The sequence below is a fragment of the Sceloporus undulatus genome, chromosome 3, assembly GCF_019175285.1.
Source record: "Sceloporus undulatus isolate JIND9_A2432 ecotype Alabama chromosome 3, SceUnd_v1.1, whole genome shotgun sequence".
Classification (NCBI taxonomy): Eukaryota; Metazoa; Chordata; class Lepidosauria; order Squamata; family Phrynosomatidae; genus Sceloporus; species Sceloporus undulatus.
Genome location: NC_056524.1, coordinates 8262339 through 8276906, shown reverse-complemented (window position 1 = coordinate 8276906; position 14568 = coordinate 8262339). Strand labels below are relative to the sequence as shown.

The following is a 14568-nucleotide window of genomic DNA, read 5'->3' as shown; positions in this document are numbered from 1 at the left end:
TTTGGAAATGTGTTGGAAATGTTGGCTGAAAAGCTCAGAAGCAAGACTAGAGAACCAACTAGATTTAAACAAAAAAATCCGCATCATCATGTTCAATATTTTGTATGGTTTTATCTTGCTTTATGACCCCATGACTTAATTTTTCCTTGCTTTCTAACAGTGGAAGCTGGTGGCTCCCATGTCAGTGGGGCACTGAATCCATTGTGGGTTTTAGTGTGAACTTTAAATGGGGTGTGTCACGGGGCCAAACCCTACCCCCAAGAATAGAACCAGCACCTTGGATTGCTATTTTTAAAAATGAAGCTAAAACCCAGAGAAGAATCCTGCCCCCACTAACACGGGAAAACCCCTGCTTTCCAAATCTACAAAGGTGAATCTGCTCAGAATTGCTCTGTTGTGTATCTATGACAATGTTTGTCAAATTTCCATAGGTATGTGAGATACATTACAAGACCAGGGAAGCAATAGCTGAGCTACATGCCTTTCTGATGTTTTCAGAGATGGGAGCCCACCATTTTATCTCCATCTCAGCAGGCATTGCTGTGTGTTCTGTGATATCTGCACATCTATCAGTGACTCAGCAAGCAAGTACAGTAAATATTTACTGTGCAAGAAATGCTGTTTCCTGCAAAAAACAAACACACAGGCGTGGTTTTTGCACAGAATTAATTAGGTCCCAAACATCAGACAGTATTCAAAAACTGCTCAGTTTTTAAAGATTTTTCTCTTGACAGGAAGAAATTGCTCAAATTATTCACTGCTTCCTTCAAGATGAAAATCAGCAAAGAATTACATCCTTAGGCCAGTCCTGGTTTGGTGGCAGAATGTAAAGCACATTAAGAAGACAGTGATGAATGTTAAAAGTTTGATAGGGACTAGGCTTTGCAGAAATACAAGAAGGTCTGATAGTGGAGGTTCAATGAAAAGGGATTTATCCCCAAATGGAAAACATTATTAGATGTAACAGATCTGCTGTTTCACCCTCCAGGTATCTAGAGCTGCGTCAGTTTGGATCAACACCTCATGGAGGATTTGGAATGGGGTTTGAGCGTTACCTCCGGTGCATCTTGGGAGTTGAAAACATCAAAGATGTCATCCCATTCCCACGATTTCCCCATTCATGCATCTTGTAGTACATTCTCTTGTCTCCTGAGGATGTGACTCTGCTGTGTTACTTTTTTAAAAAAGTCAAGACATGGTTGGATGGCAGAAATACTGCACCATTGGGAAGACGATCAGATTCTCCCCATTCCATGTTTCAGGATTGGATAATGTTGCGCTCAGCTTTGTTCAGATTGACTGAAGGTTTGAAGCTGGGACTAATTTTGTATTATATTCATGTACAAAGTTTTCAACACCTGCAGAGATCTTTGTTCCCTTTGAAAATCATCTGGCCAAATCCTGGCCATAATTACAATCAATAAACTTCCCTGGAAATTTATTCATCTGCAAGATGGGGTTTTTTGCTTTCATAACTCTGAAACAGGTATGATCAGAAACGTAATGAGACAACCATGCAATATTGCATTATTTGAATTGCAGTGAAATAATTACATACTATTAGTATGTTTCTTATATGCTTGCTTGGTTAACAACATAACAAGGGGAAATCCCTTTCCCATATACACACACACACACACACACTCAAATTCAGCTCAAGCTTAAATGGGTATTGGAAGTGAGACTCATTTGCTACACACCAGAAAGATTTAGGACAGTGTTGTTCCAAACAGTGAGAACATGAGATTCTTCATTTTGCACCAAGTAAATTACAGATGGACAAATTTGGGTCAGGATTGTGGTATAAATGTGGGTAAGGCTTCAACCCATAATATTCCTCCACACTCCATGCATACATAGTGCAAGCCCAATCCAGATTTAATCCATATTTTTTTCCATTTACATATGTCTGTTCACTGCATCAGGTCATTTCTCCAGTCAGGATATTAGACATGGAGTTCCCTAATCCAGATTGGGATCTCAGCAGGAGAGGCAAAGGGTGTAAAGTCCCTCCTACAACACCCTCCCAGGCCAGAGTCCTCATAATGGGTTTGGTCCTCCACAGTTTAAAAAAAAGATGTTCATGCAACTGCTTAATTACATGGGTAGTGTCTCATGCAGTTTGGCTTTTCAGATAGAATAGATGTGAAAGTGAGGATCATTTGCCCTTGAAAAAGGCCAGTGTAATTTAACACTCATCTTGTGGCACTAAATTACACTTTCAAATTGCACAGTGCAATTATCTGTCTTGAAATCGCCCCCTTCCACCTTCAGCAGATGATCCCACTGGGTTATTATATTGAGAAAGGGGGAAAACGTCTTCCCCAACTTTTCCACAGTATACAGGGTTTTATTCACCTCTATCATGTCTCACCCTATTAACTCCTCCTGCTGCTGCTGCTGTATGCTTAAAAGCCCCAAATGTTGTAACCTTTTTTCATAGGATACTTGCTCCAGTCCCCTGATTATTTTGGTTGCACATTTCTGAGTAATCAACAATAGGATTTCATTTTGAAGGTAAAGGAATAGGGATAGTCAACCATGACACCTGCAAAAGACTTACATATTATTGTTGCTTCTTTGAGGCTGCAGCCTTTGAACACCATCCAGTTTGCTTAAATAGACTTCTAATATTAAGTCCCCATCACATGCCAACCACTGTATATAACAGGATGCTCTTTTGAAAACCCACTGAATGCTTCAACAAAAGCCAACAAAATCAAGATATAGAAATTGATTAAATGCCACAAACAATTTGGCATTCTGTGCAGCACCATAATGTATTTTTCCTCCTGTGGTAAAAATTTAGGTATCAGAACAGTCAATCCCATTTGGAATTTAAAAACATAAATATGAGTTGGCAGGTACGGTTGGAAATGAGAACTCGGTTCATTCTATTCCAGAGCATCTGCCATTGAGTTTACCAGTCGGATGGTCCAAATCCCTTAGTGGCTACGTTGCGCCCTGAACAACAACAGGTGCCTCTTGACTCATAGACGATACTGCCATGAGCAATTGAGGAGTTGTCCTAGGCCTCAGTTGTTGTTTTTTTCCATCATGCTGTGTTAAATTAAGATGATTGCTTAATTGTCCTCTCCCTTAGTTTCCTCATTTGCATTGGGAAGATAAAGATATAAAACCATGATGTAAGTCATTGTTGGTAGAACTTTTAATTAAGAGAGAATTTTGGCAAGCAAAGCCTTTCGTTTCATACTACAGTTGGGAGAAGGAAAGGACCATGTTCCTGGAACGCAGCTCAGTAAATGACCTCTCTCCGTTCTTTTCTCATAAAATAAAAAATAATAATTTCTTGATGAGGAAGAGATGCCAACCACCTTAATTGCCAAGGCATGCCAATATTATGATCTGGTGGTGAAAGATGAGGCAGGGAGAGAAATTTCCATGTTCATACAGAAAATCCCATGTTTATGTATTTTATATTCCTGTCTCTTTCATCCTCTTTTTTTTTTTTTTTTTTGGGGGGGGGGGGGGTTAGATTTTTAAAGAGTGGCTGGATGTTTTGATTCCTGCATGGGCAAGTCACATGCTCTCAGCCTCAGGGGAAGGCAATGGCAAACCTCCTCTGAACAAATCTTGCCATGATAGGTTCGCTTTAGAGTTGCCATAAGTTGAAAATGACTTGAAGACACACAACACGCTACTTGCATAGAGAGCTGGTATGGTCTCAAGTGTTGGACTAGGACTCTGGGAGTCCAGGGTTTGAATCCCCCCTTGGACATGGAAATCCCATACCTTGGGCAAGTCACACTCTCTCAGCCTAACAGGAAGGCAATGGCCATCCCTTCCTGAACAAATCATGCCAAGATTCACCTTAGGGTTGCCATAATTCAGTAACGACTTCAAGGTGCACAACAACAAATCTTTCATTTGATACTTAAGCAACTGTACACATTCTTCGTTTTCTGCGAAATGGGTTCTTGCTTTGTTATTTTGAACATTTTAAAAATCTTTGTTTCACTAGCAGTAGAAACTAGGCAGGGCCCTTTAAATCAGAGATTAAAAGAATTATGATTCTTTTAATTGGTCCATTTTAAAGACTGTATTATATAAGTATATTTTAATGGATTTATAGTATTGTATTTTAACAGTTGCTTTTGTGTTTTATAATGTTTTTTTATTTTACTCTAACAAGATTTTGCTTGTGAAATGCCTGCCTTCCTCCAGTAGATGGCACAACTACATTTTTCAAAAAAGGTACAAGAATCAGTCCTTAATATACTTATAAGATTGTTCTGCTTGCCCATATTGCTTCATTAGCTGACTCAGCTGGATGTAAAATGCCATGGGACTTTTTCTCCAGCAAGCTCTTTCTGCCATATTCATTACAGTCTTCACACTGATACACGCAGGTATGCAATTAATTTTTTGCTCGATCATCCCTTATGATTATGAGATCATGTGGCGTAATCTGTTAGGAATGTTAACAGGTGTGGTAGATGTTGTCTTGGTGACTCAGAGTGGCCTTTTCCAAAATATCAAACAAAATTTCTAAAGTATGACATAAATCGACCATATTACAGATAAAGAGACTCAACCAAGGAAGCCAGAGACCCAAATAGGGCTGTTGATGATAGGTATTTCTTTGAGATTTCTTATTCATACACTTACCATAAGACAAAGCCAGCCTGATGGCAACAAAGGACCAGCTTGGATCTCTGTGATTTAGCTTTGTAATGCAAACTATTTTTTACTTCTGCACATTTCCAGAGTCTTAATTTTCTCATTAAGCACTTTTAGGCCCGGTACAAATGGGCATTTTGGCCCGGTACAAATGGCGCTGGCACGAATTGCACCCCTTCCAGGAATCTGCTTTAGGCAGCTTCTTTTTGTTCCCAGGAGGGAGCGCATCATTGCTGCACCATTTGGTGGCTGCAATAACAATGTGAGGCAAACAAGGATGGCACGGATCTGCCCGTCTGTTGTGCCCCATGTTGCTTTTTACTTGACATTTCAGGCAGATAATTCAGCATGGTGTAGTGGTTTAGGCATTGGACTACAACTCTGGAGACCAGGGTTCGAACACCCACTCAGCCATGGAAACCCATTGGATGACCATGGGCAAGTCACATGCTCTCAGCCTCAGAGGAAGACTGTGAGAAACCTCCAGTGGGGTCCCACAGGGGTCTGTCCTGGGCCCAGTGCTATTCAACATCTTTATCAATGACTTGGATGACAGAATTGGGAGCATAGTTATCAAATTTGCAGATGACACCAAATTAGGAGGAGTAGCTAACACCCCAGAGGGCAGGATTAAAATTCAAAATGACCTGAATAGACTAGAAAGCTGGGCCAAAGCTAACAAAATGAAATCCAACAGGGAGAAATGTAAGGTACTGCACTTAGGGTGGAAAAATGAAAAGCACAGATATAGGATGGGGGAGACCTGGCTGAATGAAACTATGTGTGAAAGGGATCTAGGGCGCATTACAGACTGCCCAGAAGGGGCGGTCTGCCACCGCCTTCATTTGCAGTGTGGACGAGCCCCAGCGTCCAAACCGCAAGGCTCCTCCGCGCTGCAAATAAGCAGCGCCAAAATGGCACTTCTCTTTGCGATATGGATATGATGCCGCTAGGCGCCAATGGTGCACTCGCAGCATCATATGCGCTGTGCGACGTGCAGACGCAGTGCATCCACTACATAAAGATGGCAGCCCCATGTGGAATGGGCGCCGCCATTTTGTACGGACTCGGTCCATATTAGGGTTAGGGGCGTCTGGAAGTGACGCCCCTTTCCAATCCTAATACGGACCTAGTCCGTACTTTATGCCCATTTGTAACGGGCCTAGGAGTCCAAGTAGACCATAAGTTGAACATGAGTCAACAGTGCAATGCGGCAGCTAACAAGGTCAATGCAATTTTAGGCTGCATCAATAAAAGTACAGTAACTAGATCAAGGGAAGTAATAGTGCCACTATTCTGCTTTGGTCAGGCCCCACCTGGAATAGTGGGTCCAGTTCTGGGCACCACAATTTAAAAAGGATGTTGAGAAACGAGCATGTCCAAAGGAGAGCAACTAAAATGGTGAATGTTCTGGAAACCATGAGGAACGACTTAGGGAGCTGGGGATGTTTAGCCTGGAGAAAAGGTTAAGAGGTTATATGGTAGCCCTGTTTAAATATTTGAAGGGATGTCATGTTGAGGAGGGAGCAAGCTTGTTTTCTGCTGCTCCAGAGAACAGGGCCCGGAAAATGGATGCAAGCTCCAGGAAGAGAGATTCCACCTCAACATTAGGAGGAACTTCCTGACAGTAAGGGCTGTTCGACAGTGGAATGCACTCCCTTGGAGTGTAGTGGAGTCTCCTTTTGAGGTCTTTAAGCAGAGCAGGGACGTAGCCGGGGGGGGGGGGGGGGTCTGGGGGCCCGGGCCCCCCCCTTCCATTAGAAAAATGAATGGTGTGTGCTGCTGCGCTGCCGCACTCAAGCCCCATTATAATGGTGGCACTTAGTCTGGACCCCCCCCCTTCCTAAAATCCTAGCTACGTCCCTGAGCAGAGGCTAGATGGCCATCTGTTGAGGATGCTTTGATTGAGATTTCCTACATGGCAGGGGGTTGGACTGGGTGGCCCTTGCGATCTCTTCCAATTCTGATTCCTCTGAACAAAACTTGCCAAGAAAACCCCGTGAGAAGTTTACCTTAAGGTCACCGTAAGTGAAAACGGTTTGAAGAGACACAACAATAACTGTTACCATTTGGCTACACACATCCTGGTTTTCATCTGGGAAATGTTGGGTGATATGCCAGCATAGTAGCAACTGCTGCTATTCTGTCTTCCTAGCATCATCATCATCATCATCATCCTGAGAAAAAGCTTTTTCTAAGTTTTAGATTTGGCTTGTTAGTTATTTTGGTCAGATGGATGCTTTCAGTCTGTAAACTGTCCTTGAAATGGATGTTGAAGGCACAGTATCAAAATCAATCAATCCAGTATCAATCCTGCTTAAAATAGACTGCACAGATTGTGTACACAAAGTACTCACCAGGGCTTGCAAAAGGACTATATCTCCCAGAATTCCCCAGGCAGCAGCCCCCCCCCCCAAAAAAAAACCCTTGTAGTTCCCCATCCCCCAAAAGCCACTTCAAAGTTCTAATATCCCCATTGGCCTTTTCCGGCAGGATGTAAAACAAGAATGGAAAATTTGTGGCCATCTAGATGTGACTGAGCTGCAAATTCTCTTCATCCTTCACCACTGACTATGCTACCCAAGACTGCTGGAAGTTGTAGTCCAGCTACATCTAGAAAAAGAGATTCCACCTAAACCTTAGGAAGAACTTCTTGACAGTAAGAGCTGTTCCAACAATGGAATACGCTCCCTTAGAGTGTGGTGGAGTCTCCCTCTTTGGAGGTTTTTAAACAGGCTGGACAGCCATCTCTCGGGAGTGCTTTGAGTGTGTAATCCTGCAAGGCAGAATGATGCTGAACTGGATAGCACTTGGCAATGGCACTTTACATTTCTATACTAAGTATACTAAGTATATCAGTGAACTAAGCACTCCCTAAGTGTTTTATAATGTGTAAGCCAATTGCCTCCAACAAGGTGGGTACTCATTTTAGCAACCTACGGAAGGATGCAAGGCTGAGTGGACCCTGGAGCCCTGCCTGGGATCGAACTCACGAACTTGTGGCTTGCAGTACACGCATTCAACTCCTGCACCACCAGGATGATCTTTCAAGTTCTCTTTGAACTCTTTGCTTCTGTGATCTACAAGGCCGTTTAGCCTTCGGCTAAACTAAGGGGTTGGCAAGTGAATCCTCAGACATCCTGATTCCCAAGGCTGTTCCATGTATCAGTGATTTGATGAGAGGAAACTACTATACTCAGAAGACTGACTTCTTGAAACTTGAGCAATTGGTGGGTTGCTGAACTGTCAGGAAGAGACAGGACCAAGATGGGGAAATGAGGTGAGAGAGAGCCAGCACACATCAGAACTTCCTCTGTAGACCTGCTGTGGGAAATAAGTCTGCAACAGGCTTTTTCTGTGTGCACATGAGTGTGAAAATGGCCCCAATCTGTGTGTCGAAAAGTTGGCTTTGGACTACAGATCCCAGAATCTCCCAACCAACATAGAGGATTCTGAGAGTTGCAGAAGGCAATGTTCCAAGCTCTCTGCTCCTTGGCATGTAGAGCATGTCCTTCCTAATATATTGATGGTCACTTTAGAAATTATTATTATTATTATTATTATTATTATTATTTTCAAATTGAGATGCAGGACCTCTGGGAGAAGAAAACAACTGTGGTTCCAATAGTACTGGGGAGCAATTCTAAATGGTCTGTTGAAACATACAAATTAAATCATCATAGACAGGATCACAATAGCAAGGTTACAAAAATGGCACTGCTTAGAAGATAATAGAATATTCCAAAATATCTGAATGGTAGGAGGAGGGCTGACACTAAGGAGAAGAGATGAAGGAGAGAGTGGATAGGAGAGAGAGATGGATGAGGAGGAGGAGGAGGAGGAAAGTGGGAAGAGATGAAAACAGAAAGAGATAGGAGAGATTAGGGAGAAGATGGGTAGAATAGTAATAGAGAAGGAATGAATGTAGAGAAGGAGTATGTATGGGATAAATAGATAGATAGGCCTGTGTGTTAGGAGAGTTTTTATTATGGTTTAAGATGGAGGTATAGGCTCAAGGAGAAGTATGTATTTTATAAATTAGAACACTTATTATATTAAGAATATTAGCGTTTGGTAGGTTAGGTTTTACTATTGGTGATGGTGACAGGAGGTGGAAGTGTGGTGATGGTGATAATAATGCTGTAAAAAGATAAGATTGTAAAATGGATGAATGACTGAATAATAATAAATATTAGATTTTTGTGGGTTTTTCGGGCTATATGGCCATAGAATCATAGAATCGTAGAGTTGGAAGAGACCCCAAGGGCCATCCAGTCCAACCCCATTCTGCCATGCAAGAACTACTAGTAGTATCATCATCATCATCACATACCCCCAGCCTGTTCTGATGAATCCACCCTCATCCCACTTTTCTAAAAGAGTTTATTCCTGACGTTTGCCAGTATCCACAGATGCTGGTGAAATCTTCTCTAAAGATGCCAGCCACAGATGCTGGCGAAACGTCAGGAAGAAACTCTTCTAGAACATGGCCACATAGCCTGAAAACCCCACAAAAATCTATGGATGCTGGCCATGAAAGCCTTTGACTTCAGATAATAAATATTATATTTATTTATTTTTAAATGTCTGGAAAATGGTATAAATACATGCTTTACAAGTATCAGGGAATCCTGACAAGAGGAATCCTGGACTAAAGAACCCTTTACAATTTAGGTTTTATTCTACACAAAATTTCTTTCTGAGCAAGGTATATCATGTCCATGTTTGGGTTTTGGAAACCAGCCTAATGCTGTGGATTGAATGGGCCTGTTGTAGTAGTCTAGTAATAGGATTTGCTCCTGTGAACTGAATGAGTCTATCACTTATTAATGCAAGATCATTGCATTCTACTGTATTAGATAACTCTGTTTTGGGCTCACTTTTCTGTTTTTAATCATATTGTTCTTTTAAATTGTAAGCCACTTTGTGTCCCAATTTTCGGGGAGGAAGTGGGACTTAAATCAATATAATAATATTGTTCAGGCAACATCAGAGAGTGGCCAAGATGACAAGTTATTTCATGAAAATTAGAATTCAAAGAGATTGCTGTGTCAGTCTGTGGAATCCGTATTTAGAGAGACCTAGTAGCACCTTTGAGACTAAATGAAAGAAAGAAGTTGGCAGCATGAGCTTTTGTAGACTTCAGTCTACTTCCTCAGATGCATCTGGACTCAGCCAGCATTTGGATTCACCAAATGCATCTGAGGAAGTAGCCTTGAGTCCACTCCAACGGAAGTTATTTAACTTCCAAGCCAGGAGAGGGTGCAGCAGTTTGCTTTGCCTGAGCCTCATGGAAAGGGCAAAACTTCCCCCTCTTCCCCTTGCCATGAGTTCACTGGATGCAAAGTACAGTATTCTTGGGTCCTGAGTCCAGTTTGCAGCAACCGAAGGAAGCTGCTGAGAAAGGGGGGATACAATTTTATAAGCTGGTGGAAAAGTGGGACGAGGCTGGATTCATCAGAACAGGCTGGGGGTATGATGATGATGATACTACGAGTAGTAAGAATGCTAAACAATCATCTTTCCAAGCCAGCCATCCTGTGCCTCTGTCTGGCCTTTGCAAATCCTGCTGAGCCAATGGGTCTCCTTATCCGTAGGATCCCAGCCTGGGAATGTAATCTCTCCAGAAACCAGAGGTCCATACAAGATCCTGAGAAGGCTCCCTGTCACCCTTCCAAAAACCTTATTTATTTCCAAGCCAGCCAGCCGCCTTGTGTGCATTTCTGCCCTTTGCAATGGGTCTCCTTTAGCCCGGATCCTTGCCTGTGGATTCAGTCTGTCCAGAAACCAGGGGCTCCATGCAAGGTGGTCCTGGGGAGGCTCCCTGTCTTTATTCCAAACACTTCTATTTATTTGTCAGCCAGCTTGCAGGAGTTTTTCCCCATTGCAAAACCTGCTGACTCTATGGGTCTCCTTTAGCCATAGGAGCCCAGCCAGTGAATGCAATCCATCAAGAAAGCAGGGGATCCAGGCAAGATCCTGATGTTGAGGCTCCCTGTCCAGACACTTTCATTTCCTTCCAAGCCAGTTAGTTTCTGTGCACTTTCCCTTTTTGCAACCCCTGCTGAGCCTGTGGGTCTCCTTGAGCCCCAGGATCCCAGCCAGTGAACGCAATCCACCCAGAAAGCAAGGGATCCAGGCGAGATCCCGAGGAGGAGGAGGCTGCCTGCCCTCCCTCCCTTCCTTGCCAAGCCATCCCTCCATCCATCCCTCCACCTTGGCTGCCTGTGTCTGCCCTTTGCAAGAGCTAGGCGTGGCTGGGGATGGCTGGGAAAAGGCAAAGGCAACTAGAGGCAGAGTTTCCTGCCGCTGCTGCTGCTGCTGCTGGCAGAGAGAGAGAGAGAGAGAGAGACCAGGGAGGGAGGCAGGGCTGCTGGGCAGTGTCTCTCTCTCTCTCTCTCTCTGCTTTTGCTGGAGAGAAGAAGAAGAAGAAGAAGAGCCCCTTGTTTCCCTGCAGCAGGAGGCAGGGGGCTGTGGGGGCCTTTGGCGCTGTTGGGGCGCCCAGGGTGATGCTGATGCTGGAGGAGGAGGAGGAGGAGGAGGCAGGCTAAGCGGCTGGAGCAGCGGAGGGCTCCCCGGTCTCCCCCGGCGGTGGCCCTGGGCCCGAGATGAGCAGCGGAGCAGGGATCGCCGGAGGAGAGGTGGTCTGCGCCGGGTGGCTTCGCAAATCGCCTCCGGAGAAGAAGTTGCGGAGATACGTAAGTCCCAGGGAGAAAGGAGGGAGAGGAGGAGGAGGAGGAGAAGACAAGATCAGGGGGAGGAGGAAGAGGAGGAGGAAGAAGAAGACTTAGGAAAAAGGTTTATGGTCAAGAGGAAGAGGAGGAGGAAAAAGAAGAAGGTTTATGGTCAGGAGGAAGAGGAAGGAGAAGACTTAAGATCGGGGGAGGAAGACTTTAGTTCAGGAGGAGGAGGAAGGCTTATGAGAAGAGGAAGAGTAGGAAAAGCAAGGCTTAGGATCTGGAGGAAGGCTCATGAGGAAGAGGAGGAGGAAAAAGACTTAAGATCAGGAGGAGGAGGAAGGCTTATCAGGCAGAGGAGGAAGGCTTAGGAGGAAGGTTTATGATCAAGAGGAAGAGGAGGATGAAGAAGAAGACTTCATCAGGAGGAGGAGGAAGAGGGGGAAGGCTGCTTGGCCCGGCGTAGTGCCTTCCTTCCCCTCCTTGGGGCGCCTGGAGGTGCCTCTGTCCCTTGGAAACAATGCAGTTGGCCACCACTTATTTCTAAAGGTGCTGCACTGCCATCCTCTGGAGTCCTGGGATTTGTCCTTCTTGCCCCGGCCTTGAGCTGCCTGTTGGGTTCCCAGACTAGAAATCCCAGGATCTTAAAGTGGAGTCAAACTGCATGATGACTTCTACAGACTGGATGCACCCTTATTAATGCTAATAATGATGACAATAATCTGGGGTTGCAGAGCGCGGGCACCAGAGGGGCCAAAGAAGGCAGGTTGCTTAGGTGTAGGAGTGATGAGTTCCCTCGCCATCCTTGTGCCACCCGGGAGTATTCTTGGTACCACTGCTACTGCTAATTACTAGTATTACTACTGCTTCATCTTCTTCTTGTGTGCCTCCAAGTCATTTTTGACTTATGGCGACCCTATCACAGGGTTTTCTTCACATGTTTCTTCAGAGATTGTTTTGCCAGTGCTGTTCTCTGAAGCTGAGAGAGTGTGACTTGCCTAAGGTTACCCGGCGGCTTCCGTGGCTGAGCTGGGATCCGAACCCTGCTCTCCACTGAAACCACTATACCACACTGACTCCTGCACCGGTTTAGATAGTCTGTAAGCCACTTTAAATCCCATTATTGGAAGGAAAGTGGGCTAGAACTGAATTAATAATCATCATAATAATAATACCGTAATAATAATAAGATGATCGGACAGAGTTAAGGTACTTAACTCCAAGCAACAGTTTCCATACAAGCCAGGAGTATCAGGTGTATTCTTGGTTACTTTAAGCCAAAAGTAACGCTCCAACCACAACAACACACTGACTCAACTCATGATTATTATTAGTGCTGATAATCATAATGATTGTTAGTGCTAATAATCTTTATTATTAGCACTAATAATCATCTGGAGTGTCACAGCGATGGCACAAGGACGGCAAGAGAAGGCAGGTGATAATGATGATGAGTGTTAGTATTTTTAACATTTTTTCTCCTTCAAACTGTATTTTATTCTTTTAACATGTGCTTTGTTTTATTATCGTAAAACTTTACTGTTTTAAGGTACCATTTTTGTATGCTTTTTATTGCACTGCTTTTTAATGCTGTGAGCTTCCCCGAGTCCCAATTTTGGGAAAAGGGCGGGACATGAATGATTATTAGTATTACTATGATATGAATTATGCTGTTTTTAACCTCTGTTTTAAGGTTGGTAGTATTTAATTATTTTTTTAACTTTGTGATCATGGTTTTAGCTCTGTCTTTTTAAAATATTGTAAACCCAGCTTGACTCCCATTGTGGGAGAAAGGCAGGATATAAATCCTGGAAATAAATTATTAACAATAACAATAATAATTAGTATTGCTGGTGGTGGTGGTCATCTTTTTAAGAGAGCAGGTCTAAAGGCCCCCCCAAGGATCCAAGAGAAGGGCAGTGTGTGTTTTTTCTTCCCTGGCTCTGGTTGTGTGTTCTTGGTCACTCTATGGCCCTGGTTGGTTGCCATCACTGTGTCACTCCAGATTATTATTATTAGCACTAATCATCATAATCATCATCATTATTAGTTGAGTTCTCGCTGGCTTGTCTTGCAAAGATGTTTCCCTGCAAGCCTGGGGTCACCCCCTTCTTTCTGCCCCCTTCCTCTCCCTCTGCCTGGCTGCCCCACAGCTTGTCCTTGGTGGAAGGTTACCAAGTGAGTGGGGATAATGATTGACCAGGGAAGGAAGGGAGTGCGAAACCTCACCAGGCTTGTTTGCCAGCTGCTCTGAGGACAACAAAAGCCAAGGGGATCGATGCGCTGCCTCTCCCCACCCACCCACCCAGCCTTCCTTACTATATTGCAAAAGCCTAGTGACCGTGTGCCTTCTAGTCATTTCCGACTTAAAGCCACCCTCTCATTGGATTTTTATGCCAGGTTTCTTCAGAGCAGGTTTGGCATTGCCATCCTCTGAGGCTGAGAGTGTGTGACCTGCCCAAAGTCACCCAGTGGGGGTCATGTCCCAGAGGGGGATCGAAACCTTGTCTCCAGACTCTAGGGAGTTTATCAGACAAGGGAAACTGGAAGTATAATCCAATGGCAATCCGAACGCAATCATGGGGTTTAACGTCATTGCGTGATAAACTACCACAATGGCAAGCTATTTTTGGGCAATGGAAAGTCAGTATGAATGCAATTCGAATTCATGTGACTGAGTTCTGGCCCCACTTTCTTTTCATTTAAAATTAAGAGAAATTCCTCCCGTGTGATAAACTCCTAGGGGCCACCCTATTCCCAGCCACGAAGCTTAAAGATATGCCTAAATCCGACTCTCTTCCTTGTGCCATTTCACCCACCCTAGGTCACCCTCAAAGATGCACCCACATGCTGGTGACCAGAGTTTGAATCCCAGCTTAGCCATGTAAACCCAGGGCTGAGCCAGATTGGAACTCTGGTCACCAGTGTGTGGGTGCACCTTTCTGGGTCCAACACTCACACCACTATGCCATGGTGGCTCTTTATTAGGAAAGTGTGTGTGTTGTTTTCCTTCATGTCTTCAATTCCCTTCAGGGGGATTGCTTTTAATGTTAATTGGGGGGGGGGGGAGTGGGAATCTGGAGTCTAGTGTACTTTTATCTACCGTTTCTGTGCTTTTGATTTTATTGTTTTCTCTTTTTATATGCTGTTACACACTTTGATCCATCACAGGAAGAGGCGGGTTATAAATAAATACTATATTATTATTATTATTATTATTATTATTATTATTATTATTATTATTATTATT

The 14568-nt window shown here is 43.8% G+C and overlaps 2 protein-coding genes across 5 annotated transcripts in view; both read left to right on the top strand.

The window, feature by feature from the left end:
* NARS2 (asparaginyl-tRNA synthetase 2, mitochondrial) overlaps positions 1–1441 on the top strand; it is a 51091-nt gene extending 49650 nt beyond the window's left edge. For all 4 annotated transcript variants that reach the window (XM_042459688.1, XM_042459689.1, XM_042459690.1 and 1 more), the window contains one exon: positions 989–1441. In XM_042459688.1, the coding sequence (XP_042315622.1) occupies positions 989–1133 (145 nt within the window). In that variant the 3' untranslated portion in view covers positions 1134–1441. The remainder of the gene's footprint in view (positions 1–988) is intronic.
* A 9535-nt stretch (positions 1442–10976) lies between these two features.
* GAB2 (GRB2 associated binding protein 2) overlaps positions 10977–14568 on the top strand; it is a 171207-nt gene continuing 167615 nt past the window's right edge. The window contains exon 1 of the mRNA XM_042459603.1: positions 10977–11339. Within this exon, the coding sequence (XP_042315537.1) occupies positions 11250–11339 (90 nt within the window). The 5' untranslated portion in view covers positions 10977–11249. The remainder of the gene's footprint in view (positions 11340–14568) is intronic.